Source organism: Aythya ferina, assembly GCF_964211825.1.
Source record: "Aythya ferina genome assembly, chromosome: 13".
Classification (NCBI taxonomy): Eukaryota; Metazoa; Chordata; class Aves; order Anseriformes; family Anatidae; genus Aythya; species Aythya ferina.
The window spans coordinates 13,266,049-13,293,253 of NC_140311.1; the positions used below are offsets into that span (position 1 = coordinate 13,266,049).

General features: G+C 47.7%; 1 protein-coding gene across 5 annotated transcripts in view; it reads left to right on the forward strand.

Annotated features, from left to right (window-relative positions):
* LOC311444007 (uncharacterized protein) overlaps nt 1-26,946 on the forward strand; it is a 31,010-nt gene extending 4,064 nt beyond the window's left edge. Inside the window, exons 2-13 of one of the 5 annotated variants that reach the window (XM_084534744.1) lie at nt 287-464; nt 604-866; nt 2,063-3,842; nt 3,933-5,001; nt 5,571-5,650; nt 8,675-8,865; nt 13,864-13,946; nt 20,188-21,916; nt 22,098-22,273; nt 22,622-22,910; nt 24,773-26,427; nt 26,581-26,946. In XM_084534744.1, coding sequence (XP_084390870.1) covers nt 4,994-5,001; nt 5,571-5,650; nt 8,675-8,865; nt 13,864-13,946; nt 20,188-20,338 — 513 coding nt within the window. In that variant the 5' untranslated portion in view covers nt 287-464; nt 604-866; nt 2,063-3,842; nt 3,933-4,993 and the 3' untranslated portion in view covers nt 20,339-21,916; nt 22,098-22,273; nt 22,622-22,910; nt 24,773-26,427; nt 26,581-26,946. Of the gene's footprint in view, nt 1-286; nt 465-603; nt 867-2,062; nt 3,843-3,932; nt 5,002-5,570; nt 5,651-8,674; nt 8,866-10,802; nt 10,958-12,419; nt 12,544-13,863; nt 13,947-20,187; nt 21,917-22,097; nt 22,274-22,621; nt 22,911-24,772 lie in introns of those variants that run through there. The other 4 variants (XM_084534743.1, XM_084534740.1, XM_084534742.1 and 1 more) reach the window with 4 other exon arrangements.
* The last annotated feature ends 259 nt before the right edge of the window (nt 26,947-27,205 follow it).

Here is a 27,205-nt window from a genome sequence, read left to right on the forward strand (position 1 = left end):
TCTGAAATTCTGTGCTAATTCACTGTGGGCGAGTTGGTGAGCGATCAGCAAGCTGTTTCTTTCCCATTCAGGGCTGTCAGACCTTTTAACCACGGGGGTGAGGTTTGTGCTATCTCCCGGGGCTCCGCTGTGGGAACGCAGCCCGTTGTTTGGGCTCCGTTAATGCTTCTGCCACGGTCAGGCCGCGAGCTGCTCCTCGGGGAATAACACTGATGATAATTAGGCTTTCAGTCCCCGATGCTGAGCCAACTGCAGAAGTGTAAATATTGTTACTGCTGTTTTACAGGTGAGGGGAGGACGGGTGGGAAGAAACGTGATCTGCCCGGAGTTCAGCACTGCGAACTGATGGAGCGACCTCAGAGAGGCTGCAGAAAAAGACAGCGCTCGCCATCGCTGGTCTGGGAGACAGTGGGGGACCCCAAAACGCCACCCGCTTGCAGAACAACACCATCCTGGATTCACCTGTAAGCTGTCACATCGCTGGGGCGCAAGGAGATGCGGTTTGTTCAGGGTTGGGTGCACCTGGAGCCTGGGCTGGTGGAGCTCTCATGCTGCTGGTGCAGGTGTTGGAGCCAGTGCCCACCACGTTTCTCCCCTTCCTAGCGTCTCTCCATGGCCTGGGTCCGTGCTTGGCCCTCTCTGCTGGTTGCATGAAGACTATAAAATGGTATGTGTCATTTGGCATGGCTCTGCCTGTTGTGGCTCCTCGGGAAAGCTGAGCACTGTGAGCCTACTGCCTTCCAGATGCAACGTCTACCATCCCCATTCCTCCCGTCGAGCCAGCGCTGTCCCTGGTGGGAGTGTTTGCTACATCAAAGCCCCGGTTTGTACTGCAAGCGGATGATTTCTCTGGTATATTTACACTTGTAAGGGAAGATTTTTTTTTCCCCCTTGTAAATATCACGGCACTTCTGTTGCTTCTGTGCTGGCCCATCTGTGCACCATTTTCACTTGCACTGACTCATGTTCACAGAGTAGTAAGAGCCGTCGCTAAGTGTTTTAATTTCTGCTTTAGAGTGGGCCCGTTTTGCTTTTCAAGTTAGTTCCTAGGCGGCTAAGTGATGGTTTTCCTTTTTTTCTTAATGGCATCTCTGGGCTCTATTGGCATCTATTTTGATAGTTTGCAGGGTTTTGTGCAGATTTTCCAAGACTTCCACTCCTGTGTTTCTGGAGTTTGTTGTCAGCAGTGAGACGTCTTTTCTGTGTGACAAGAAGTCACTGTGCACGTGCCCTCTCTGAAAGGCTGCAGCAAAATCTTTAGTCTGTCATAACACTGCAAGTTCAGATATTCCCCAAGAATAGGTGAAGGTTGCTTGTGCAGATGGCATTCAGGCCTTTTGAGCTGTGTCGTGCTCTTCTTTAATGAGTGATCATAAACTCCTTTTATCCACCTCTGTCTCTTTGGCTAACCACAGTAGACAGCAGCTGTTTTGTGAGCTGCTCTTGAATATTTTGCCATCGCTGCTCCGAGTGCACCCGGGGTTGTCTTCATTGTGCATGGTTCCTACCTTGCTCTGGAAGCAGACTGATCACAAGCCCTTTTTCCTAGCTGCTTCCCTGGCGTTAAAGGAGATGGAGCATCTGTATCCTCACTTCACAGGGGGAGGTGAGGCACAGAGAGTCTGTGAGCTATGTACCCTTTTGGAAACCTCGTGTTCCAGAGGCTGTGGCAGGATGTTTGACGCCACAGTTCAAAGCTCAGCTCTCGGTGACTTCAGCACTTAGCAGCTTTCCACGTGAGACCCTTGCACAGGAAGGGTTCAGGAGAAGCAAATGTGCATTAGTGAAAGCCTTGGGCTAAGTGGCCCATACATCACAGAGCAGTGCCAGGAAGGGATCGAGAGAGTTCAGTTAAGCACAGGATTTGTATACCTTAATTAAGAGATGTTCCTCCCTCTTTAGATTCTCTCTGAGTGTGGCTATTACCACCTCATTCCTCTGACCTCCTAGCATGCCTTGCCCTCTCTACACTAAAGTCCAACCATCTCTCTTTTTTTCTTTTCTTTTTTTTTTCTTTTTTTTTTTTTTTTCTTCTCTCTCTTCACTGGTTATATGTGCTGAGAGCTCAGCTTAAACCATCTTCTAGCTCTCTTCTGGCCAGGTGCTGCAGAGGCCCTGCTGCTGAAGGGAACACTTGCAGTGGGAGCCCTCCTGCAACCACAGGAGCATCCCCAGGCCCTGCCAGGTGCCCCATGTGTTGTCTCACCAGTGCCTGGCACAGTGGAGCATGGAGCTTGCTCAGCACTGAGGACAGCCAAAGTAGCTGCTGGATCTCTGCTGCACATGTGTAAATAGCAAATACATGTATCTATATCTATCTGTCTGTCTATCTACAGATATTTATGAGAGTGAGGCTGAAAACAGCCAAATTCTCATATATATATATTTTTCCCCCCCCCCTAGGAGTATGGAAGGACATGCATTTCACAGCAGCCGAGGCTGCCAGTGCTTCACAGTGCTGTTTTAGAAGTACGGAGTGTGAGAAGATATCAGTAAATGACAAAAAGATCCTTTTAACAGGGGCAAAAGAGAATCTTTTCCCTCAAACACATTCTTGGGAAAGACTTGAGCCATTTCAGCTGAAATGAAAAAGTTTAGCCTGAGGGCAAACCCAGCTGAAGAAATTTTCAGCCTAAACAATCAATTATAGATGAAGTTATGAGCAACCAAAACCAGAGTTATACAATAGTCAGCTGTAATTACAGTGGTGCTTTTAACTCTGCCTATAGCAGAGGCATGTATGTCAATGTAAATTCTTGGGCTGGTCTCGGGAAGAGCCTTGTGGAGCTGTTTATAAACCCCAGCTTTCTGATCTGAGGGGATGGGAGCAAGCATTCGGCATCAGAAATAGTCAGCTTTGGAAAGATGAATTAACTGGTGACTTTCAAAGCTGTGTCTTGTCTGTACTCAGCATTTACCTAGGGTCACTTTAGCTGTGATATGTTTCTGCTCTACATGGGAGGAAGGGCGTAATGAAGAGGGAGCCTCCTATGGCAGAGAACAGCTCAGTCATGAGAAAGCTGGGTTGGCAGAGATTAACGGGGCAGCATCCTGTCTGCAACACCACCACCTGAGCAAGCCTTTCCCGGGAAACTGGTAAGTAACCTCCTGATGGAGGAGGCTGTCTGTTGTAAAAGCAGTCCCTTGCTTGACAAGGAGAACACAGGGAGACTGGAAATATGACCTGAACAAACAGTTCCTGATGGGGACCTTCATGCCTTGCGCAGTCATGGGAGAGCATTTTAGAAGCTTGCACGTGGGGGAATATTCTCGCCTGTGTTGGCTGCTGAGTTGAGCTGCATGTGAGTTCTCTCAGCAGTAGAGGTACTGCTGACAAACAGTCATCTTCGGTGATGAAAGGAGTGCAGGTGAGAGGAAATTTCGTGGGAGGAGATCCTGCTCTGAATTTCTTGTGGAAACCGTAATTATGTGAATCAGTGTAGAGAGGTATGAGGGTTTCCAGTACATGCTATAAAAAAAATGCTTAGGGAAGCAACCTACGGATGAGACTGCTCATTCAGATCTTATCTTACTCATGTGGGAGCGTGGAAATCTTTGCATTCCACCTTATCTCTTCTCCCCCGGGAGATCAGTGTTGAGAAAGCTTGACCTCTCACTTACCATTTCAAATCAAAACTAGTGTAATAGTGGCTTTGGCTGTGCAATGCCTCAATAACTTAATGAAATAATCTCGTTCCCTGCCATTGTAGGTCGAAATGTATCTTGCCAAAATACCACTTAAGTGACACCTGGAGGTGAGCTGGAACAGCGTACAGTTATGTCAGAAATACCCTCCCTTCCTCCCGGCTTTCCCTGCAGGTACAGAGCTTAGCATGCTTCAGGTAATGGAAGTTTGTGCCTCTGCCTTGGGGCAGCTCTTGTTTTCTATACAGAGGATCCCTGTTTCTCTGCTCACTCCTGGGCTTTTGCAGTCCCCCACAGATTCAAGTGAAGTTTAAATCAACGTTGGTTCAAAGGAATCAGTGCGAGGAGATCCCAGATCTGGAGTGGATGTTCTCCAACAGCAGCAGAGCCTTGGTGCCAGCACAGGAGTGTGCACACAAAGAGCTCTCAGCCAGAGCAGGCCCAGAATCTGTTTTGCTTTCTCACACTTGGAGCTGGTATATTTTAAAGGATATCAAGCGGCAAATGTGGCAAAGGGGAAAAATTGCTACAGACTGTATCTGGCAGAAAACCAGCAAAGATAAAATACCATACGTTCTGTGCAATGAGCTCCTACATAAATGATTCATTCACTGGAATACAGCTGGGGTCAAACACCTTCTATTTGAATAGCCAAAAGTTATGCAAATATTTTATGTGGATTTTTCTCAAGAAAAGAAAGGAAAAAAGGACAATATATCCTATTCCAGTTTAAAAATAAAATAAAAGCTGTTTATCTATGTAACTTTTAAAAAATCAAAATCCCACAAGAACAGTGTCACTGTGCTATACACATATATTCAGCAGCTTAATAGATGGAAAATGACAAGATATGCCCTAGAGATGCAAACTCTGAAAAGATTGCTTGTTTTCCTCTGTATTGCCAGCCAAGTCTGTTCTACAAATTGTGTGTAGTGGAGATCACACTATTTCAAAATATCAAATTGCTAATTAAAGAAACTACTCAAGGAAACTTTCCAGTAGAACAATATATGCAGTGGGATAATAGTAGTCACTATTTCTTTAATGAGTTTCTTTCCTAACCAGAATTTCTTGCAATACATTCAGTGCAGCCATTCAGTTAGATTATTATGAATCACATGTGTATTATTTCTGATTTGGTATTAACATAAAAACTTCTGATGAACCATAGTATTACAAAAACAGGTTTAGTGTATAGAATGGCAATATCATTCCTGCAGATAAAAGCCTGGAAATGAAGGTCCTTATACAGCAATACAATTTAATGTTTTAGTTTCTGGGTCTAATTTGCAAAGGTGCTGAGAAATTATAGGTCCAACCAAAGCCAAGAAGAGCAGAGTGTCTCTGGATGGACAGGTATGTTGATCTGCAGCATGAGTGTTGCTCTGTGGTACAGTATTGCATTCTGCAGGATCTGAATCAGCAAAAGATAATTGCAGGGGAGAAATTTTTCTTAGTGCGTGTTGTCATAATATGGTTGGTTGAGTTCGAGATTTTCTTAAAATACAAATATTTTGCTAGAGCAAAGTAATTTAGCAATGACATCCAAGGGGCAGTGTGCAGAAGCCCTTGTGAAATGATACAGGTAGACCAAGTCAAGAAAAAAAGTAGTTTAGTTGTGTAGCAGAGGGAAGAACAGAGAACCCAAGAAATTTCAATTCTCTTCATCCCAGTTCTGGGAGAAGATGGTGGCAAAAATATTCCCTTTAGGGTCTGAATAGAAGTTGACATAATGAGATGAATTTCCAAAAATATTCCAAAAAGCCAGACAGCCTTTTTCAATAGCTTGTTGAAGGTAACTAAGTGCTTCGTTTGGTGTTCTTGAAAATCCTTCATTCCTGCTCAAGAGATACTAGAGAATCTCTTTCATTTTCTCTGGTGAACAAGAACAATTTCTTGACGTTAGGTTTTGTATTCCCAAATAGCCATTCTTCTTATTCCCCTGAAGTAAAGAACGCAAGCAACCATCTAAAGCAAAGAATGCAAGAGCTTCCTAATCATAAAGGTAAGGCACTTCCTCCTTATATGTCTGGATTGGTTACTGGGCGTTAGATAAGTAGCCTTTAATGAGTCCTTGATTTGAATCATATTATCTCACTGCACAGTTAGCCAAAGACCTCAAGAATGATTATTCTTCAGCTGCCATAAAAATCTCTCCTATAGCCTCTGGTGCTCTGAATGACGTAGTCTTTTTTTGTCATTAGATGTGATGATAATAGCTCTGTTTTGATAAACGCTTTGAATGGTCCTTCCATAGCTGGTGCTTGCCCATGGTACTGGTTACCACAACTCTTCTGCATTGCCTTGATGTGATTGACTACCATTCCTTTTCAAATAAGAACTGAAACAAGCCCCATGGGAAGAAATTACTTGGAGGACAGCAGCTTGGCTTGTTCATTATCTGAAGACTGTGGAGACAAAGCCTTCCAAGTAGGGGATCAGCACTTCACTGTGCTGTGTTTTATACTAACTCCTAATAGTATTAGATAAATTAAATATGAGAGTTAATATGTTTTTTTCCACCCATTTTGGCCAGTAGAACTGGCCCAGGGTACTATTTTCTCTGTGTTGGCTGCAGATAGACTAGTCTGATAGGGAATTAATTTGTTGCTAAACATCAGTAGGACAGTACTGTGGTCAGGCTACATGTGCCATTGTTTTCTTGGCATCTAAGTGTCACTTGGATGTCTGCCATGAGTGTTAGTGACCTGGTGAGCTATTTCTAAATATGACCTATGGCAAATGACTGAGGTCAGGGAATATGGATCAGCTTCATTCCCATGTGTCCAAAGCACCCTGTCAAATACTGAGAAAAATATTGGAGAGTCTAACAGGTCAGACTTCACTCATCACGTCCAGACTCGGCCCTTTTCTCTCTCATGTCTACCTCCCTCTAACAAGCAAGCCAAAATCTCAGTCAGTGATCATCACCTCCAAGATGTGGGAAGATGTCAACACAGGGCCCATTTACCAGGCAAAAAAAAATAGTGGATATTTTAAGAAGTAAACAGATATCCAGGATGGGACTCCATTCCAGAAAGAAAGGTGGGGAGGATCAAACGTTGGTGGGATTGTCTGCCCCATCAGAGCTGTCTTGGGCCAGCTTCGCTCCTCTCTATCTGCAAGGCATCGTGTCGGATCTGAGTTACTGGTCTGAGAATTGGCTGACACCTGATGGAGGAAAGCATAGTGAGAAGGGAAAGGTTCATGCAGGGCAGTGAATGACCTGAGAGGCCCCCATCTTCCCAGGGACCCCTCTCTTTCCCTTTATCTGACAATGGGTGTCACCTCACCCCTTCAGGTGCTCTCCCTCTCCTGTGACTTTCGGAGCCTTGCTTTCTGCATCTCACTGGATTTATTCTCCTCCTTATCTAATTTTAATTAAAGATCCTTTCTCCCTTCCCCTCCCCCACCCAAACATAATCAACTGAAGAAAAATGAGCTGGTAAGTCATTGTTTTTACCACTTTGGCAGCAAACGAATGTTATGTCTGGCACGCTCGGCACCAAGTCAGAAAATGAATCAGCAGCTGTTGTGACAGAAGCTTTTTCCTGAATGGGGAAACAGAGACAAAAAGAAAACAGGCCACAGAGAGGTTTCTGTGAGGGACACTGCCAGCAAAGCATCCATGAATTAACGTGTTCGCACTTCAGTGGGGAAGGCGAAGCTGCCTGGGCCCACGCTGGCCACTTCTCCTCTCGCCTTCTGACATGGCGGTGGGGCAGGAGCTGCCATTTTGTGACTGGCCTGGGCCAGGGCCCACCACAGGCTGGGCAGTGCTGTGCCCACATGGCGACATGGCTGCTGCTCTGCCACCAGTGTGAGGAGTCCCTGCAAGGGTCTAAAATGCATTGAATCACTGCTGAAACCATTAAAGAATGACCATCCTTTTGTTTATACAGGCCTGTGGGCCAAAGCACAGTTCTTGGTCCCAGGACTGCAGTGTGGTGTAGTGTGCTTTGTGCCCGTCTGTGGGAAAAGGCTGAATTATTTCTTCAGACTCAGACCCATGTTTGGTTGTTTTAAGTGGTAGTCTTGCATATGTTATATAGCACATGGTGTGAGCCACAAGGTCCTGGAAGAAAGAGCGGTTTCTAGTATCTCTCAGATCATCCTCAATCTTTTCGTTATCTAACAGTTAACTTCTCCTGAGGGCTTCATTTACTTGGTGACCTTTGCCACCTGCTACTTCTTTTACACCAAACATTTGAACAGACTCGAAAAACGTTTTTGATTAATATTAAGGCCTTGTTAATGTATTGCAAATGTATTTCTACAACATCAGTTAAGTTTTATTTACTAAATAAATAATACTGGGTGAGCTAGTATGCAGAATAGAACTAGAGGCACTACTGCAGATGCAAGGCCCAGCAGAATAGGGCTGTAAAATCACAAAATATGTGAAGCTGGAGCTCCAGCAGGTTTGTCTGAGACTGAGCACCAGTCTTGGTGTCTTCTTGAAAAGGACTGCTTCGCCTAGTGTATTTTTAAAGGGAGTAACAAACCATTGAGCCAGCTGAGCTGGTCATGAGCAACCTGAATAGCTTCAGTAAAAAGTCCAAAGGGACAGTGTGGTATGAGTTAGGGCAGAGGTTGTCCTGAGTTCCTGGAGGCGAGTATCACAATATTTATAGCTCCCCTCGTGCCACGTGGACAAGCAGTGTGTTTGTCCTTTTCCTTCACCTATAAATTCCCTTCCCACGTCTGCAAAACAGAGTATGCTTTAATGCCTGCCCTCTCACACACTACTAGTGATGTAGGTTGGAGCAGGGTTTTCTTCTCTGGCATGGTTGAAGGGACTCCCTCTACCCATTTTTCTCTTGCACAGTGGTGTTCACAGTCTGGCCCACGGCTTCATGGTGCCAGAAACTGGGTTTAATCAGGTTTTATATAGGATGGGTTGTTCAATGATGGGAGAGAGAACAATAATTACTGGAAGTCTAAAGCTAGGGGTCAGGTCTGTTTGATGCTTTGTGTATTGACCGAGGAGGTTTTCAGTGAAGCTGTGTACTCTGTGTTTCCCTTTCAGCTCCCTTCAATCCAGTGCCAGCTCCCTCATTCTCATCCAGTAAATGTTTTGTCTGCGCTGTAAAAACCTGCGGTCCTGTGGAAATGCTGCACATAAAGGGCTTACAACCACACATGGCTACCCAGCTGGAGAAGGAGAATGTGGCACTGATAGCCCATCCTGCTGCAGTCACAGAAAGGTGTTTGACAGAGGTTTGTTATTCATTGACCAAAGTACTGATGTGACAAATAATGGGGGGCTGAGAGCTTCAAACATACAAGTCCCCAGAGTCCTAAATTAACTGGGTTATAGAGGAAAGAACTTGTAGAAGATAGAGTGCTCTAATAGATGTATGGTTACTTTTTCTTCAACTTTTTTTTTTTATGAGTTCTGTGACTGGTGGACAGGAATCTGTTAGGTATCATTTTCTAGGAACCCTGCTTTTATTATCTTATATCATTTATTTTCTCATAATGTTTGTGATTCTGCAAAGCCTTCCCATCATGTGTGGATGCAGTGGCGCTCCTTGCTTGTGGGGCAGCAGCTCAAGGATTCCCAGCACTGCTGGAGAAGGGACAGGACCAAGCAACAGCTGTTACCCCACAGGCTTCATCAGCTCCTGAGTAGCTTCATTCAGCACTGCTGAAGTCAATGGGAGAGGGGCCAGTGTCTTCAAAGCAACTTCACTTGAATCATTCCTGAGCAGACTTTAAGTTAATTGATCCTATTTGCAAATGTGAAAAGGAGGAAATAACATGAAACTGGCAGGCATGACACTCTTGTTGAGGTGGCATATAGAAGAAGCCCTTTCTAAACAGCCCTAGAGTATTTAAAAAGTATTGTGCCTGACTCTTAAGTCATGCATGCAGCTTGCTTTGTATGCTTTAATGAAGTTGCTCCTGATTTGCTCTGGGCTGTGATTACGTGGGAGGAAGATGAAACTTATTGATTCTCTGAAGATTTAAAACCCAAGCTGGGGGAGGGCTAGGTGCAGTGAATTTTCAGCACTGACCGGCCATCTGTGCAAGCACCAGCTATTTCCTAACCAACAGGTCGAGTCCACATCCCTCAAACACATTCTGCCGAGCCTGTCTGCTGTTGCTGACAACACTGGGTCCTCTCACAGCAGCACCCGTAGCCACAGCTCTGTCATTTTAAAGACTTTCGGGAGTAGGCCAGGGCTCCTGCACAGCTGCGATGTCTTGCCCCTATTTTAAATCCACTGAAAGATTTTTGAATGGACTTCAGAAGCCATTAGGAACCCAAATGTCGACTTGCACTTGCAAAATGTCTCTGGTTAATGTTTTCCTACTGACGCTCTGCTTTGCTCCCCGCCTGCCAGAGTTTCCTGTGACCTATTTGAAATATCACTCTCCTAAGTGAAAATGTGCCTCTCTTTTTCAAACTTGCAAAACTCACAAAAATAAATAGCCTAATTTGGCCAGTTAATAGCCCTCTCCTGGGGCTCCTCTCAGCAACTAAGAGGCCTTTTAAATACAACATTTGTGACTGCGTCATTAAAGCTCTGCATGATCCAAGCAGACTAAACCAAAAAGAAAGAAATGCCTTATTTGATCTAAGATTTTTTTTTTTAAATAGTGACACTAGAGACCCATTTATTTTTAATTACACAATTGCTTTATTAAAAGCCTAAATCCTGCAGTCCCTAGTCATTGCTCAGGCAAAGCTGCTATCATTGAAGGAAGGACCTGTAGGAGTCAATCCTAAAAATAGGGCAGCTGACAAAGTCTGCCTTTCAGAAGGGTTTGCTTTAGTTTTGAAGGGTTTCCCAAGTCAAAGAGAACTTGCCTCTGCTTTGCTTTTCAGCTCTGTGGAAATTTGAAAGCTGAACATAGGAAAGCAGTCACTCCAGAAAGCAAAACCAACAGCAGTTTTCCTTTCAGATTGAGTGCACTGCCCTTTCCACCCTTAGACACTACCCTGCACATAGCTACGTTTAGTATTTACTTACACAGTGAGGTATGCACGAGGGTTAGCTCTGGCTCTGTCCAAACATATCTCTGAGCCTGAGCCAGCTCTACCCAGGTGGGGCCTGTGCAGAGAGGTCTGGGGCTGTCCCTCACACCCGCCGTGGGATGAATTCCACCGTGCCTAAACGAGCCCTGTGGAGCCTTCAAGCTCTCAGACAGATTGCCAGCCCCCAAACACTTCCCCTGTGCTGCCAAACACAGCACCTCTTGCAAATCCTCCCTGGGATGGGGTCTGTTCTGCTTGTGCAGTTACTGGCGCTGCTGAAGCAGGCGAGTCCACCAGGTCCCGCAGCACTCCTCTGGCTCACTCAGGGTAAACAAACGCAGCTGCTAGGAGACTGGGACAGGGTGAGACTGATCCCTTCCTGCACTTGTACCCGGGCTGGGCTGCCTACATGCATTTCTGTCTTTGGGCTCCATGTGAAGGGCAGATCTCAGTGCTAAGTCAAGATGGTGATGCTAGCGATAGGAAAGGGAGCAGACTAGCCAGCCATACACACTGGATTATGTTCCTGGGCTAAACTCCAGACCCTCAATTTTATTATCTAATTACCCGACCGAACTCATTCATCTTTATTTTTCAGTCATACTCAGAGACCTGTGTTTAAACGTGGCTCTGCTATGTGAAGCACTGCCCAGACAGTCTTTGCTTGGAAGAATTCATGGTTTCTCAGCTCAGACCGTGTTTTTTTAGTGTAAAGGATGCATGGCAGAAATCCCAGCCCCGGTCAGTGGCAGAGGTCTGCATTAGGCTGTGCTGAGGGCCTGAGGTGGCAGTACCACGGGGAACAAGAGAAATAAAATAAACCTTTTATTTATATATATATATATATATAAAAAATCAAGGTTTAATATCAAGGTTGTGTAGCTAGACTTAAGTCTTTGTCACCACTGTGACAAAGCATCGTTAGATGGCATGCAGGGTGGCTCACTGAGATATATGTTTGTATGACCAAGCATGAATGCCAGGTGTTAAAAAAAATAAAATAGGGGGTTGGGGGGAAAAAATCCCCAACAAGGCATCAGGAATTTATCTCTGGAACCTGGAGCCCATGTGGGCACCAACACTGGTGTCCCCTCCTTTTGCTTTTCAGGTCAAAGCAGGACCTTGGCCCTGCCCCACTGACCTTGTGTGCCCATGGCTGGACACTGCTCCTGGCCACATGTGCCAGGGAAGCTGCGGCGTGCAGAACACGAGGCTGCTGGCCTGAAGCCCTCTGCACCATATGTTACTGCCATGCAATCCATGCAACGCACTGGGACAGAGGCTCCTCTATTAGCATAACTCTGCCCCCTGGGAGGGGCTTAGCTTATAAATATGCTGCTTTTGCTGTGCTCCCTGTCCTTATTTCCTAAGGGAATGCAGATACGGGCAGGTTCAGTGGGTGTCCAGAGCAGGTAAATGGTTAAAAGGGGCTGAAGTAGAAAACTTTCCTCCAGATCCAGCAGCAGTCGTGTTTGCTCTCCAGCTTGCAGGGGCTGGGAGGGGGGGGAACGGAAGGGAGAGATGGCAGATGCTGCAGAGTGTGAGGCTGCTGGCTCGCCAGCTTGCTTTCGTTTTAGAGAGAGAGGAGACATGGGGGAGAAGCCCTCGTGCAGCCTTCCTCCCTTGGAGGCCTTTTGCAGAAGGCGCCCTTCTGGTGCTGCTTTCCCAGCCCCAGCATGCAGCCTGCTGGAGCTGAGAGGCTCCGTCCCGTAGGAGGCTGGGGTGGAAACACAGATGCTTTGCAGAGTTCAGCCTGCCCGCCGGGTGACCAACTGCTCCAACTTCTCAGCAGGCAGCACGGCCGGGACGAGCGTGTGGCAGGAGCAGCGAGGGAGGTGGCACGTGGCGTGCAGGGCAAGGAGCCCGAAAGCAAGAGCTGCTCAGCAGGGCAGCGAAGTTGTTTTGCAAGACAGGTAGGTGACAGGGACGGTGCTCTGTCTTGGCCTGCTCCTGTGGAGGAAATGCTCTGCAGAGATGTGGTGGCACTTGCAGCGGGGCAGGGATCCTCGTTCCTCGCTGAGTAACCTGTGGAAGGAGCCTCCTGGAGCACAGCACGTGGAAACCCCCGGACACAGCGCAGAAGGGGAAATGGAGACCGGTCTGGTCAGAAGGAGGGGATGAGCTGCAGGAAGAGCTGCTACATCTGGTGCTGGAGGGGCTGAACTCCGCGTGTGTCTGGTACAACCTGTCAGGCTCCCAGAAACAAGCTGTGCACTCGGAGGCTTTGCTCAGGGATGCTTTCATGCACAGCCACAATTCGGTTAATTTTGCTCCTCTGGTGGCAGTGTTACTTCTCCCTGCCTCATCTCTCCTGCTCGCTGTTGTCTAGGCTTTCTCCAAGCAGAGACCAGTTGACTTTATCTTCCCAGATGTTTCTCGTGATCTCACCCATTCTAGCTTTTATCCCTGACCACAAGCAGCACTTGGAACAATTAACACCTTGTGCTCCTCACATCTCATGGTTTACAAGACAGGTGGTTACTAGGGCAACAGCTGCACTTTTTTCTTGCCGCGTATTGACTAAAAATCAACATTTTATATTAAAGGTAAAGAAAAATAATATTCTCTGTAGCCACAGTGAGTTACAACACCATCTCTCCTGTAATCAAGATATTGCTGAATTATGGTGCTATAAACAAACACTTCTGATATAACCACAAACACTGTGGGACATGTAACACATTGGCAGTATATTTCAAGTGACAAACTCATTTATTGTGGGGAACGGAGAGAGAAAAACACCTTTCCAGAAGTTGCTGCAAGGAATTACAGCAAAGAATGGCCAGAGCTTAAGGATGCAGAAGCAAAGTAATTCTGTCAAGCTGACTGGAACGAAGCGCTGTGTGAAGGAGATCTGAGCAGCACCAGGAGCTGAGAAGGAGAGGATGTAGGACTTGATTACTCTCTCCCTCCCACTGGCATAAATCAGGATTGGTTCCATAGTGCTTAATAGAATTAGCATGCTGTAAAACTGGTGTAACAAAGGTGTACCCAGGAGGTTTGGGAAGGGAGCCCGCAGCTATCCCAAAGTGTTAGTAGGCTGGTGTGGAGGCTTCCTTGCCTGCAGGTGGGACTTGAGTAACAATCATGAATCGTTAAGGCGTGTTGCTAGCTGAGTGACCAAACTGCTCAGGAGCTCTGGGTGTGAAACTGGCTTGTGCCAGATGCCACGGAGGCAGAGGAGAGGCTGGGAGCTGCTTGCTAAAGAGCTTTTCTCTCTTGCTGTGTTCCAGGTGGCTGCGGGGTCTCTTTGGTCAGCGGGATTGGAAGAGAGCCATCGTCTGCTTCCTCGATGGTCTGCCAGCCCCTGTGTTTGGTGAGTTTCACGTTGTGGGACTTCTGTGCCCAAGGAGTGTTATTTTGTATGCTGTTTTATTATGCCATGGTGTGCTGGTCTGTCTTGGTTGTGATCTGCTGCCCAGCTTTTAAATACATGTGGGCTGTCAATAGTGACTCTTGGCTGTGAACAGGACCATGGATGGAGAGGGGGAAGCAAGATGGGCTGGGCAGCTGCTCAGTAACCCCCTACTCACATACAAAAAGACCCCCATGGCATGCAGCCCTAATGGGAAAAGGGAGGGAGGGATATTGTCTCCCTCCATCCCCTTAGCAAACCTGCCACAGGAAATGATCAGGTGTAGAATCATCTCTGTGCACGCAGGAATTTAATAATGATTGAGCACTTGTGATCAGGAAATACCTGTGCTTGAAGTTCATTTGGCGTGTGTTTGTAAATAACACGTGGAGTATGAATAGGCATGCGAAGTTTGCATGGGATTTTCAGGGCTGTCTGTCTTCAGCAAGGGACCTTGAATTAAAAAAAACAACAACCGTCTGACATGGAAGGTGACCCAGCTGACTTTGTGGGCAAGGTTAAGGTGCTGTTGTTTCTGAGAAGCTTGGTTTCTAACCACACAGTTGTAGGAATATTGGGGTTCCCTGCCCTTAGTCTTAAGTGAGTTTGCAGTTGAGGAGAGTAAAGCTCGAAGCAGTCCCTGTAGGATTTGCAAATGAGCACACAGATGCGTTGAATAGGAGCTGTTCAGCTAAAGGACTTCTGATGGTTTTGACAACAGAGCTCAAAAGTTCCCTGAATAATAGGTCTGTGATTTCTGGCAGTTTGTAAGTGCTGAACTTCTTTAGATTTCAAAGTAAATAGATACATCTTAACAAAGACCACCTTGTGTCAGCTATCCTTAAAATTATAGCACATAGATTAAAATGAATCGTGTGTACTTGTCCCTCCTGGGACACCGGAGAAGGGAAAAGCATTATCAGAATTCTTTAAACTCATCTTAACAGTATTGAACCAATTATTTTGTTAAATCTGGGTTTGTTTTCTGCCTCTCAATGAGAACATTTGAAGTCTATCATCTCCACCATTTACGAGTTACCAGTATGCAAGTGTAAAATTTCCAATTGGAACATATGGTATCAGAGGGAACAGGGGGGAAATATCTGATTACTCGCACTCCCCAAACTCCAAATCTATTGCATTTAGTATTTTGCTCACAGTTCCTGCAGGGGGAAATAAAAGAAATCATCTCTGAGCTGAGACCAAGCACTGAACATTTCACCCTGAGTAGGAATCTGTTTGAGAAACTTAGAAGCAGCCGAAAGGGGAATAGAATAGAAACTGCATTTCAGTTCCTTCACTGTGGTTGCAACGACTGGCAGAGCTCACCAACATCCCTGCTAGCAAAAAACAACCTCTGAACCTTTGTCTCAAAGTGCTGTCACTGATTTGGGGCGTGCCTGAAGGCTGTGGAAGCCTTCTCCTGTTCGAGGAGGGACTATCAGTGGCCGTGCTGACAGAAGAGACAACTTCACCTGTGCTAACTCACAAGGTTTGTGATCAGCTGTGCCATTTGTGCAGGGGCCTGCTGCAGATACAGAACAGCCTGGTGCAGCTGTGTGCTGTGCCTGGGGAAGGAGAATATGCTGGCAGCTGAGAGCTGAGTGGTGGTGTCAAAGGAGCCCTTGCTGGGGTGCTGGTGGGCCCATGGCATGGGCTGGCCTCCTCCCTCTGCCTAAAAGCAGAGGATCACTGGGTGCAACGTGGCTGGGCCTTCACAGCTCTCTGCTGAGTGACACCCAACTGCTTTGGAGAGGGGTGGTAGGACCCCAGGACCAGAATGCTGTTTGCTGCCCTGAGGTTTTACACAGGGTTAGATTTCGGGTTTCTGTCTGCCCAAGGACAGAGCAAAGAGGTGCTGCTGAGGCGTGGTGCTGCTGTACTACAGCCCTGCCACCAGCCAGGGCACTGGGGTGGAGCAAGGGTCCGGTTGTTCAACCCCGTGGTGACAAAACTGCTTGAAGCTGTTTACACCCTTACAGAAAATGATAATGCAGCTCTGCTTCCTGAGAGGGGGAGCGAGTATCCCTCTCCTTTGCTCCCCTGCCTACTGCTGACCGGTGCTGCACGATGCAAGATGCGCTTCTCCCTCCCCATCCTGGCAGCATAAGGAGGGACTAAGCCTGTAACCTTGGGAATTGATGTGACCTGCTCACAAAAGAGAAGGCTTTCGCTCCAGAGCCCAGGTAGTTGTGTAGTGCCACGTGTACAACCAAATTTAGCCTTCCTGCCATTCAGACAGAAAGCAGCATGTTTTGGAGCAACTTCCCTGGGAGGGGGAGGAACAGATGTTGGAACCAGAAGCGTATGTGACAGTTGGGAGAGACAGCGTGGAAACGCACAGTTGAAAGGAGAAGTCTGATGGGAGTGTGATGACAGCAGCAGGACTCCAGTGACAAGGAGTGGGAAGGAGAACAAGCGGAGAGGAGTGTTACTTCGAAAGCCGAGCAAAGTGCACAAGAAGATGTGTCAGGAAAGCGTCAGGGAAAGGAAGGGAGGAAATGTGAGAGTAGAGACAGGCTTTGGGATCTGTCTGCAAGCATGTGTGACCTGTTGCCTGACAAACAGAGCAAGGAAAAGCTTTTATTCCTCTGCCTTCTTCCACTGGGCTAGCTCTGCTTGCAGCCAGGCTGGCCGGCTAGCACTGGTGGAGTCTTCAGGCGTCCTGGTAGCACCTGGGAGAGGTAAAGCTGCCTGGGCTTCCACCAGAGCTCTGAGCTCCTGGTTGTAACACGTGCTAGGCGCTATAGGAAGGATGCTGGGTCGCCCAGGCCTTTCTTCAGCCTGCTGTCTTTGCAGGGTAGCACAGCAGCCACGTGCCTTGGGATGCTGAAAACAAGGAGGGAGCGGTGCCATCCTTGTAACAGCTTTCCCCTCTGCACTGCATTCGTCGTAAGGGCAGGATGCATGAGGAGAGGCAGAGAAGTGAGCGTGTGTGCCTCCTGCAGCAGGGAGGGACTCTCCAGCAGCGCCGTACCCTGGTGATATAAATCACCTCTCTGCAGTGTCCGGTTTTACCTTAGTTCAGCAGATGTGCAAGGCACACTGGGAGCGTGCCGCTGGAGTGTAAAGCCCCTGATCTTACAGAGACTGCAAGAGCAGGGGGAGGGGGTGCTGCAACTTCTCCCGCAGATGGATTTACGAATGATTTTTTTTTCTGCAGACCCCTGCCTGCACGTGGCTTCACCCTCCCTTCCGCCCAGTGTGGCCTGGGAGGTGCAAACTGGCCGGTTTTGCTTTGTGCTCTCCTTTGGGGAGGGGGAGATTTTGGAGAGGTTGGTAGATAGACACCAGCCGTGGCTGGCTCCGCAGGGAGCTGGGATGTATCCCTAAATGTTGCGTGGCTGGTGGCTCTCTCCCCCTCCATGCATGTCTTGTAGGGAAATCCCAACAAATTAGGGGGCAGGCATGGCCATAGGACTGTGCAAGGCAAAAGGCTGTACGAGCTGGCAGCACTGACATTTCCAGTGTCTGCATCCCTTCTGGTGAGGGAGCTGATGAGGAGAAACATGAGGGGAAAGCTGGGGAGAGTCTTTCCTCCTTGTTAGGACGCGTACTGGTGGCTGGAATGATTCATCCCACGCACGCAATTGTGTTCAGCTGTGTGCTCATTGTGCCAGCCATCATGTGAGGGCCGGAGTGGGCTGCGACAAAGCCTGGGGGTGCTCCAGGCTCCCCGCTGCTCTGGGGGCTGTTAGTCCTGCTGGTTTTCCCCGTGGGGAAGGGAGGCAGAAGCTAGCTTCTCTTTTGACCTGCTGCTTGCAGGAGCAGCTCCAGATGGAAGCAGGGGTGCTGGGACCTCCTGCAGGTGCTAAACGAGGGGAAAACACAAGCTCTTTGGGGTCTGAGGCACGCTGCTTCTCTCCCAGCTGGTGTTTAGGGACTCCTCAACTCGCCTCCAGCCCCTTGTCACTAAGCCAGTCCCTGCTGGCCACTCTGCAGCAGGGCAGCATGTCCCGTGGGAGACGACCACCTTCCCCAGGGCCAGCCAGTAAGTTCCCCTCGGCTGCTCCCACCATCTGCTCACTGCTTCTGGGCAACCACGAGGGCCAGGGGCTCTGCCAAGTGGGGTCCCGGCTGGCCAGGCTCCTCGCAGGGTGAGGCAGCCCATCCAGCAGCCAAGGGCTCTCGGCCAAGATGCTGTAGCAGCACGAGGGTGGTTGAAGAAACAGCTCGGTGAAGGAGTGTTTATGTGGAAACCTGAAGGATCTACCTATGCTTCCTCATCAGGAGCAGAGAGATGTTGCAGGCTTGTGGCAAGGGGGGTCTAGGTGATGTAGAGGTGATGTAAAGGCAATGCAGGCCTCTCTGCTTTCCGGTGCCTGCACTGATGGGCTCAGCTGCAGCTCCTGTCTCAGACCTGGTCTGGGGCAGGGCCGTGGGTGGTTCTCATTGATCACCGCTTCCAAAGCCTCCCACATGGGCAGTCAGCTGGGGACAGCGTGTTCTGTGCTGAGGCAATGGTGTGGGGTCCGGCTGTGAGGGGCAGAAGGGGACCTGCAGGCCCCCGGTGTGGTTTCAGTGAGGATGAGCACGGAGGAGCAGGCACCTTGGGCATTTTCACCCAGCACTGACAAACATCGCAGCAGCGGAGCCCTGCATCCCCGGACATTTTGGTCTCTGTAGCAGAATTGCACCTTGCTGACTAACTTGCACCAAATCTTGGCCTTTGACCTTGGTACGAGTCAGGAGCAGACCCAGGGGGTCTTTTCTAAAGTTACTCATGCAGCTGCTGAAATTAAAATCTCACGAGCAAGGACCTGTCTTCCCTGCAGTCTCGATTCAGAATAACAGAGTGGCCTTTAGTCTCCAGAGATAGTTTTAAAAAACCTTCTCAAGGTCTGCGCTCCTCATGAAAAAGATAATTCATACAGTACTTGCCACATCTGACAGAGTTGGCAGCCTTTGTTCAATACAGTAACAGCGCTGCGCGCCGAATTAATCAGGGATTCAGCTCCACGCAGCCTCGTACCTGGGAAACAGGGCATCGCTAAACCCTGCGAAGGTGTGGGAGCGGCGGTGGGAACACAGGCTGCCTGTGATTTCTGTGTCAGCCATACCAGCCCGGGCTTGCTCGGAAGGTTTCCTTAGGACCAGCGGCGTGAGTTGCTCCTGCTGTCGCTGCAGTTGCGCTCGCAGAGCAGTATATCACCCGGCATTTTATGCTTGCCTAGGAAAGGGAGCCCGAATCCCCTTCCTGCACGGAGAGCTGGCAGACCGGGGGCCAAGGCACAACCCTTGGCATTTTTTATTTACTGTAGACCTCTTAAATGAAGGCTGTGAGCTTTTTTTTTTTTTTTTTTTTTTTTTTTGCTTGCCTCGTTACAGCATGGAACCAATCACTATAAATTTAAATGGCGAGCTGGTGGGAGCACACTTACCTTTTATATAATAATTGTGAGAGTGGCACTGCCGAACTGCTATTAGGATTATTCAGGCCTTCTCAGATTTCAGTGCAAAACATTAGGCTGCCAGAGGTACTGTAAGGGTGTGATTATTCTAAGAGGGTAAGTAGTAGTGAGCTGCGTTGGCCAGAATTACTACAACAGACAAGTAGTGCTTAGTAGCTGGGAGTAGGGGAAGCTGAGAGGTATAATCTGCTGGTCAGAAATACAGCAGGCTGCATGTAGAGTCCAGCCTGATTTCTATCTGGATCCGCACCGACTTGATGACTTGGTTCTTAAATTATCACCGGGGATCATCTGAATCGTCGGCTGAGCATGGGTGTTAACCCTGGGCCCAGCACTCCTTCGGGGAGCCGAAAACATGGAAACAATAACGCAGCAAAAACATCACACTGGTGCTTGAGCCAATGTGGTTATGCTGCTTCGTGGCACTGGAGGGTCATGCTCTGAATTTGATGGGGTCTAGTGGTGAAGACCTGCCCCAGGTCCGGCTGTGCTGGCGGAGGAGACCTCCTGTGAGCAGTGCTGAAAAGGGACGTGGTGCTGGGGGGGATCTTGCCAAGTGTGCCCACCTACCCTGCTGTGGGCATCGTCCCTCCTTCCGTATCACCTCAGAAAGGACAAGGCATTGGCAACTTGTTCTAGGAGGCAGGGAGAAAAGAGCAGCGCTGGATGCACGCTCCTAGGCTGTCTTGATTTTCTCCTGTGATTGAGATTTTGATTTTGCATCCCATATGATTTTCCTGTTATAACACACGCCTCTTGGCTGTCACTATAACAATGCCTTTTCTTGGCAGGGAAGGCAAATCTGAAAGGAAGCTGTTGAGCACTCTTCTGTGTGAGTTCCTCAGACGATGGTTGTGTTTCTCCCCCTCGTTCCACCCGTTTTCAAATAATTTTCATGCTGGGAATAAATCTGAGCGCATAACAATAATGTTCAGCATATGATAACCAAGACAATTGTATATATACAAGCAGCCACATGGAAAACAAATGAGCTGATGGAAAAAAGTGCAAGATGAACCAGAGACACAGTTACCATTTTCACAGTAAGACCAAATAACTTTGCCATTTCCATGTAACTACCCTTTCTTTTTTTCCCCCCAGGAAAATAGGATTTTGAAATACATAGTTACTAATTTATTTATTTTTCTCAACAATTGATGTGATGGTGGGAAAAACCTCTCTCCCATCAGCCAGTATGCTATGGGCCAACTACACTTGAGGAACACAATGCTGAATATTTCCCTGAATTTTATCTATGAAATTCTGCTAAATTCAGTGGCGTTTTGTAGCTGGAGCTCAGGATTTTGACACCAGTGTATGAATTAAAGAACAGAGAGGTCTAAACTATTTGTATATTTTTAAATGCCAAATATGCTGGGCTGCTGCTGCTATCTTGAAAATGTGCTGTCTCTAATGATACAGGAAAGGAAGTTTAGCAGGTTCTTGATTTTTTTTTTTTAAATCTTTTCAGTGTGTTTGTCTTTCTTTTATGATTGAAGCTATTTTTCTTTGAAAGGCATCTACTTTTAGTCAGGGAAAAGAACAAAGTGGAGACATTTGGGGAGAATTTTAACAAACACCTTTATCTTAGGATGAGAAGTTGTAATAATAAATAAAAAAAATGTTAATTGACTTCAGTGGAATCTTGGTTGGGCATACAATACACACCCCTGGTCTCAATAGAAAATGCCTTTTAAACCCAAAGTGGCTTAACAATCCTGAAAGAAAATTGAAATAGTTGCAAATCGGGGGGGAAAGTTCACCTTCCTTTAAGATGATTGTTGGTGTATATATATACCTGGGCCTTTATAAGGATTTGTGCACACCCAAACACTACCGTTTTAGAAAGGCTTTCACTGTAACTGTTTGTTATTTCCTCATTGTAATGTTCCAACACTCCTGTGCAAAACAGGAATTAAATATGTTAACAAAGCAGATGTTCAACAACTGTGAAGCGATGAGAATGCTTCAGGAGTACTCGGCAGAAATTGCCACCCTTTATTATTATTTTTTCCTCCAAATAAACTGTTCCTTCCACATCATCAGGGGTACGTTTACACTCCTGGTGGTAGCAACTAAAGTTACGTTGTCATAGTCTTCAACTCTATGTGTTGAGGGGAAATGCAGGCTTTTCAGTAATGTAAATATACACATGGAAGTCCCAGCTGTACATTGCAACACTCCCCTTCCTCTCCTTCACTGCTTCAGCATCCTTCTTTACTCTTCCCCACTGGCCCTGCGTGTAGTACCTCCATGGCACAGCGGAAGGATTTAGCCTCATCTGCTTCGGTTCGTGCTCTAGTGCCTAAGCCCAGATCTGTCCTCATGGCTGGGCACTGCTCGGGAGTGACTTGGAGCTTTGGTCCTTCACAAAGTCTTCCACCCTGCCCCAGTAGCTTGGGCACTGCTAGCAGTTTGGCCTGTGCCAGCACGGATATCCATGAAGAGGATTTACCCAGTTATAGCCGTGGGATTTGTGGTCCATCTCTGTCTTCAGGACTCGAGGCAGCAACTTCCAAGGTAGGTCGGTGTGTCTGCAGGAGCTGCTGTCATGCCTTGATTACAGTATAGCTGCAGACGAAGTGCAGTTATTGAAAATATTCTTCCTTCTTGATAGTTTAATTGGTAGCATTTAGTTAATTGTGTGTATTCTCTCGTAGCAGAATTAAATCTAGAATTATGCAACCGATCGTTTTTTCAGAAGCGCGGAGTCACTCCAGTCTGCCGTCACGGGAGAGCCCACCTGAATCACCCAACAACTTCCAGTTGTGTGAGCTGCTGTTTGCTGTCTGTTGCTATGGTGAAATGATAGCGCCAAACTGATACCAAAAAGGAAGCAATATTTTCTGAACAGATTTATGAGAAAGGAAGAAGCAGGTAGGGGACAAAGAGGTTATGGGCAGGGGAAAACAAAATAGCTGAAGGGACTTGGAGAGGCTTCCTAAGCCAGTGTTTGGCTGTTTGTCATTCCCTTTAGCTGAAGGTCCACCTAACCCTTTAGAGAATCAGCTTGTGCAGTGTCACTCTGGTGGGTTATTTTTATAAGCGATTGCATGTTGTCCTAAACTGTAAATATTTGTTAATTTATTTGCATTTTTTCCTTGCTTTTAGTGAGGACACATGCATATGGCAAAGTGTTCATTTCATAGCTTTGCAGTCAGTTTTAGAAAGCAGCACTGTGCTTGTCGCAAGGCAAGAAAACTGCTTTGGTCTCCTCCTTTGCAGGACTGGTGCTGTTTGTGTCCTTCCTCATGATTTTTTAACCCCTCGCAAAGCTCTGTTGTGCTGGCAGTGTGTTTCCCACCGGGCTGGAATCACCCCGTGGCCTCCGGTTCTCTTGCACCTAGACCTTCAGCCTACTTACGGTGCCAGTGGGAACAGCTGGTCACTGCAAGGCAGTCCAGCAGCTGATCGATCCAGGAGCCTGACCAGGGTGGGAAGAGGCAGACAGAGCTCTTGGTTCACAGCTCGTGTGGAGAGAGCTCGTTCCTCCTCCTGCCCAGCCAAGAGCGTGGTACGTCACTCCTGATCTCAGCAGTGACACAGGCAGCTGGAGACGGGCAGCCTGGCTGTAGCTGTTACAAACAATTGATGGCTCTGGCCAGCCTCAAAGCTGCATTCAGAAATGTGTTGGGAGATAGTGGAGCACCAAGATGATGCCTCTTGCAGAACAGGCTCCTCTTTCTTTCATTCGAGCGTTAGTGGGTTTAATGTGTCATCTGGTCTGCGTGCAGTGTGCTGACCCTGTCCTGTTTTGAAGTGCGGGTGGTGGTGGGATGGCCAAAGAGAAAAGGGCAGGCTCTCGTGTCCAGATGTCGCTTGGGGGAGTGGGTGAGAGGTGGGGGCAGTCATGGGTTTGGAAACAGCCATTTGATGGTCTGAAACCACCTCTGACAACAACAACAGTTCAATGCAGGGAAATAAGTATGCGGTGGCAGCTTTCTTGTCCCAGCGCCAAGCCTTCTGATTGCTTCTGTTAGCATCAATTCAGTGCTGTCCGAACCAAGCCTTGGCCACATGATCGCCAGCCTCTTTCTAACGTGGGGTCGTGTCTCCCTTTATATCTGGTCCTTTGCTGGCCTGCTGTTGGGTTGGAATTGCACTGCATTCCTAATGGAGTTCCTTGGTCCGCTGTCACAGCGTGATTACAAGAACTTGTGTTGCATTGAATGTGGTCTTGATTGCTTGCCAATTAAAGTGCAGGGAGAACACTCACAGTCTTCTTTAAATTTACATCTAGACTTGATCTCCTCTGAAGGCTATGGGAAACTTGTAGAGATTCTTTCTAGTTGTCCCCTCTTCCTACCTTTAGTATTTGGCTTGGTGGGGTAGGTAGATTTATTTTTTTTTCAATATCTTTAATATTTTTTGTGTGTGTAACCAGAAACCCCCTTCTGAAGTTGGATTTTGCTCATTGCTTATACCCCAGGTCCCTTGGGGTTACATGGTTTTGGGTAGGACCTCTTTAAAACGAAGTTACACAGAAGCAGATGGTCCTGTGGTAGCTGAGCACGGGGGGAGACGCCTGAAGAAAGTGTGCTGCGGCAGGAGGGATGTGTTAGATGGGGGAGCAGAGACGAGCTGGGCGTGTAGGGATGCAGCATGCAGGGGCCGTGCAATTTCCAGGGATCTGGTCGCGTGGGAGGTGCGACGCTGCGGTGGCAAATCTCTTGGAGCAGGTGTGCAGGGGCAAACTGCCTGCTTGCCACCCCCTGGGCAGCCTGGCAGTTTGTGCTGGGAGGGAGCCAGGTCTGAGGTGTGAAGGGAAGCAGAAAAAGGGAGGGGGAGAAGGGAGAGAAAGAGGAAGAAAGAGCCGAGAGGAGAAGGGACAATGTGAGAGGAAGGGAGGGTGGGGGGGAGGCCACCTGCGAAGGTAACGGTGAGTTTCTGTTTGTTTTGCCAGTGTTTGTACCGCGAGGAGGTTTTGAACTGCTGCCTAATATGACTGTCAATTATTTTAACTTGTATTTCTCACCTCAGTCCCCATGAAGTGCATTTGACAATAATTAATTTTGTGTGTGCAACTGGGAATGTATCCTACTCCTGCAGAGGTGTCAGCTTAATGGGATATGGCTACACGGGATAACAGGCTGTGCCTCCACGTTAGGGGATTCGGAGGGGTGGAGGGGGGTCATCTGTTCATCTGGACTAATATTTTAATTGTCGGAGCATGAGGTTTCCCGTAGTTGAACTGGGATCAAATTAACCTCTGTCTCTCTGAACTCGCATGCTGGCAGGCTCCCTTAAACACCACTGCTAATTTTATTTTCTATTTTCAGCACGTATTTAAGATAACTCTTTTTGTTTAATAGGTTAGAGAGGAAATATTCTCACTGGCTGAGATCCCAGTGAGCAATTACAAATATTTTACTGTAGTTACAGAACTTGGAATTCAGCCGCAGGCCGTGGGCATCAGAAAATCCACGCGTGGAAATCCCACGTGTTGTAAGAATGGGAGAGCTTCACGTGGACCGCAGGGATCCCGCCTCATTTTTACTGAAGTCAAACTCTTGTTTTAAAAATAATAAGAATTAAAAAAAAAGTTGTTACAGTTCTAAATCAAACCTCTGCAAACAGCTTTCGACTCTACCAGTTAGAGAAGGGTTAACTGAGCCTCTTCATCTCTATTGCATGTTAACACAGAAGGTCAGCGGTGGGAGAAGCTAGGTCCAAACTGAAGGCTTTTGAAATAGCTCCCTAACTAGCCTAATGAATATGCTGCTGAGATGAACAGGTCATTTAACACTTTTCTTGTCGCTATTGTCCATCCAGCCTTAAACGTTAACTCTGTGGCTCTGATAGGCCGGTTTTGCTTAAAAAGGTTTCCTGGCTTTGTTAGGCTCCTAGGAGGGATTTCCCCCCGCCCTCACTTCTGATTGCTGGCAGAACCCTACGGATGTGTTTATATCAGCCTTTTCGTTCGGGTCAAGTCTTCGCTGCAGAGTTTTGCCAGTGGGTAGGGGTTACAAGAGATGCGATCCGGCCAGGGGTGGAAGCTCCAAGCGTGGTTGTAATTACACTGCTTAAGCTGCAGCTTGCCGACCACATCGCTCGCCTCGCTAGGGTCAGGGGTTTTTGGCTACGCTGCTGGAAGGAACACGTTGAGATGTGTCCACCCCACAGCTGGTGTGCTGGAGCTGCACTGCTGCAAACCCTGGGGCTGGTGGAAAGGAGCCTTGTGCTGCTGCCACCCCCCAGCAGAGATGGGTCGCCCCCTCTGCGGTGTTTCTGCAGGGCCTCGAGCACATCTCGAGCGTGCTGACGTGGGTTATCCAGGTTGCTTGAATAAACATGTCACAGGGACAGAGCTACATGCTTGGTAGAGCTGAATATTTATCAGAGGTGTTTTCATGAACTTCCTCACCCCGTGCACAGCCGGCGTGTGTCATCTTGTTTTTCCTGTGACCCGCTGCACCCTGTAGGTATTGTAGGTGACGCTACCTGGGATCGATACCGTCAACACAAGCAGCACGCTGCTCCGACCGCCGTTGGACAAACCCAGTAAGGACACGGCATCAACTCGAATCTGCTGGTAGGCTGAAATCATCCTGAACGCTGCAAATGCACAGCAAAACTAGCCTGAGGTCAAGTACGAGGTGATGTCAGGCAAGCTTTCCACATCAAGGCAACCCGGACTCAGGCTGGGAAGCTTGTTAAAGGTCTTGAGGAATAATCTTTTACGCCGAGTCGTTGCCCTGCAGGATCCCTCTGAGGCACTTGTGGTTTCACTGGTAGGAAGGAGATGGTCGAGGGGCATTGTCTGAATGGCTGGATGAACCACGGAGCTGCTCAGTGCTGGTGAAGATGCAGTTTCCTTGCTATACTCATCACACGGGTGGTTCCAGAAAGATCAGTTATCACTCTGGTCCTTTTCAATGCTTCTGATTTCTGAGCAGCTGAAATACACGATGGGCCATGCTTTGCTAGCGATCTGACACAACTGGAGCAGGATAGACAGAGCTGTGAGAAGGCCGCCCTCACCAAGCTGTGGCTGGTGTTCAGATGAGATCTGGCTGTTGGCAGAGGAACAGGTAAACTTACTGTAGTCCTCAGGCAATTTGGGGGAGCAGAAAAAAGAGTTTCATTTTGTAACTGGATGATTTTCCTGAATTTAAAGCGTATCTATGTATAATCGATTGATTTGTCCAAGGAGACCTTGGTGACTCCAGACTCTTTCAATGCAGCCTCCCTGTTCTAATCATCCCTAGCTGATGAGGAGATGTCATTCCATGCTGGCAGGTAGTGACTTGGCCTCAACAGTTTGCAGCTCTGTTGTTTCCTGGACCAACACGATCTACGTGGAAGGGAAGCCTTCAGTGCTTGGCGACATCACCTGGAGGGGACTTGGCAGGGAATCTTCTCAGCAACAAGCTACTGGAAGTATTTGAAGCTGTCTGCTTGCTTTGGGACCTTGGATTAAATTTTATGTCTCAGTCCTTATATTCAAGATGCTGCCTAGCTTGGGTCTTGCTGTGGGATGCAGGGTATGGCTGACGGTTGGTTAAAAACATGGCATGTGCTTGCAAAATAAAACCTGTCTGTAGCAGTCATGGGGGGCATCAGGTCAGATCTTTCTGAAGAGTAGGTACACCACTGTACATCGAGCTCTCCCTGCATCCTGGGACCATTGCAAACCTTACGAGAGCTGGGCACACAGAAGTTTCTTTTAGGTTTGGTTTTCTTCTCATGCTTTCTAGAGCATGACAAGCATGCCCTTATGTCTGTAATATTTAAAAAAAAAAAAAAAAAAAAAAAAAAAGAGGAGGAAACCCCTAAAACTTGCCAAACCTGCACCTATAGGAGATATGG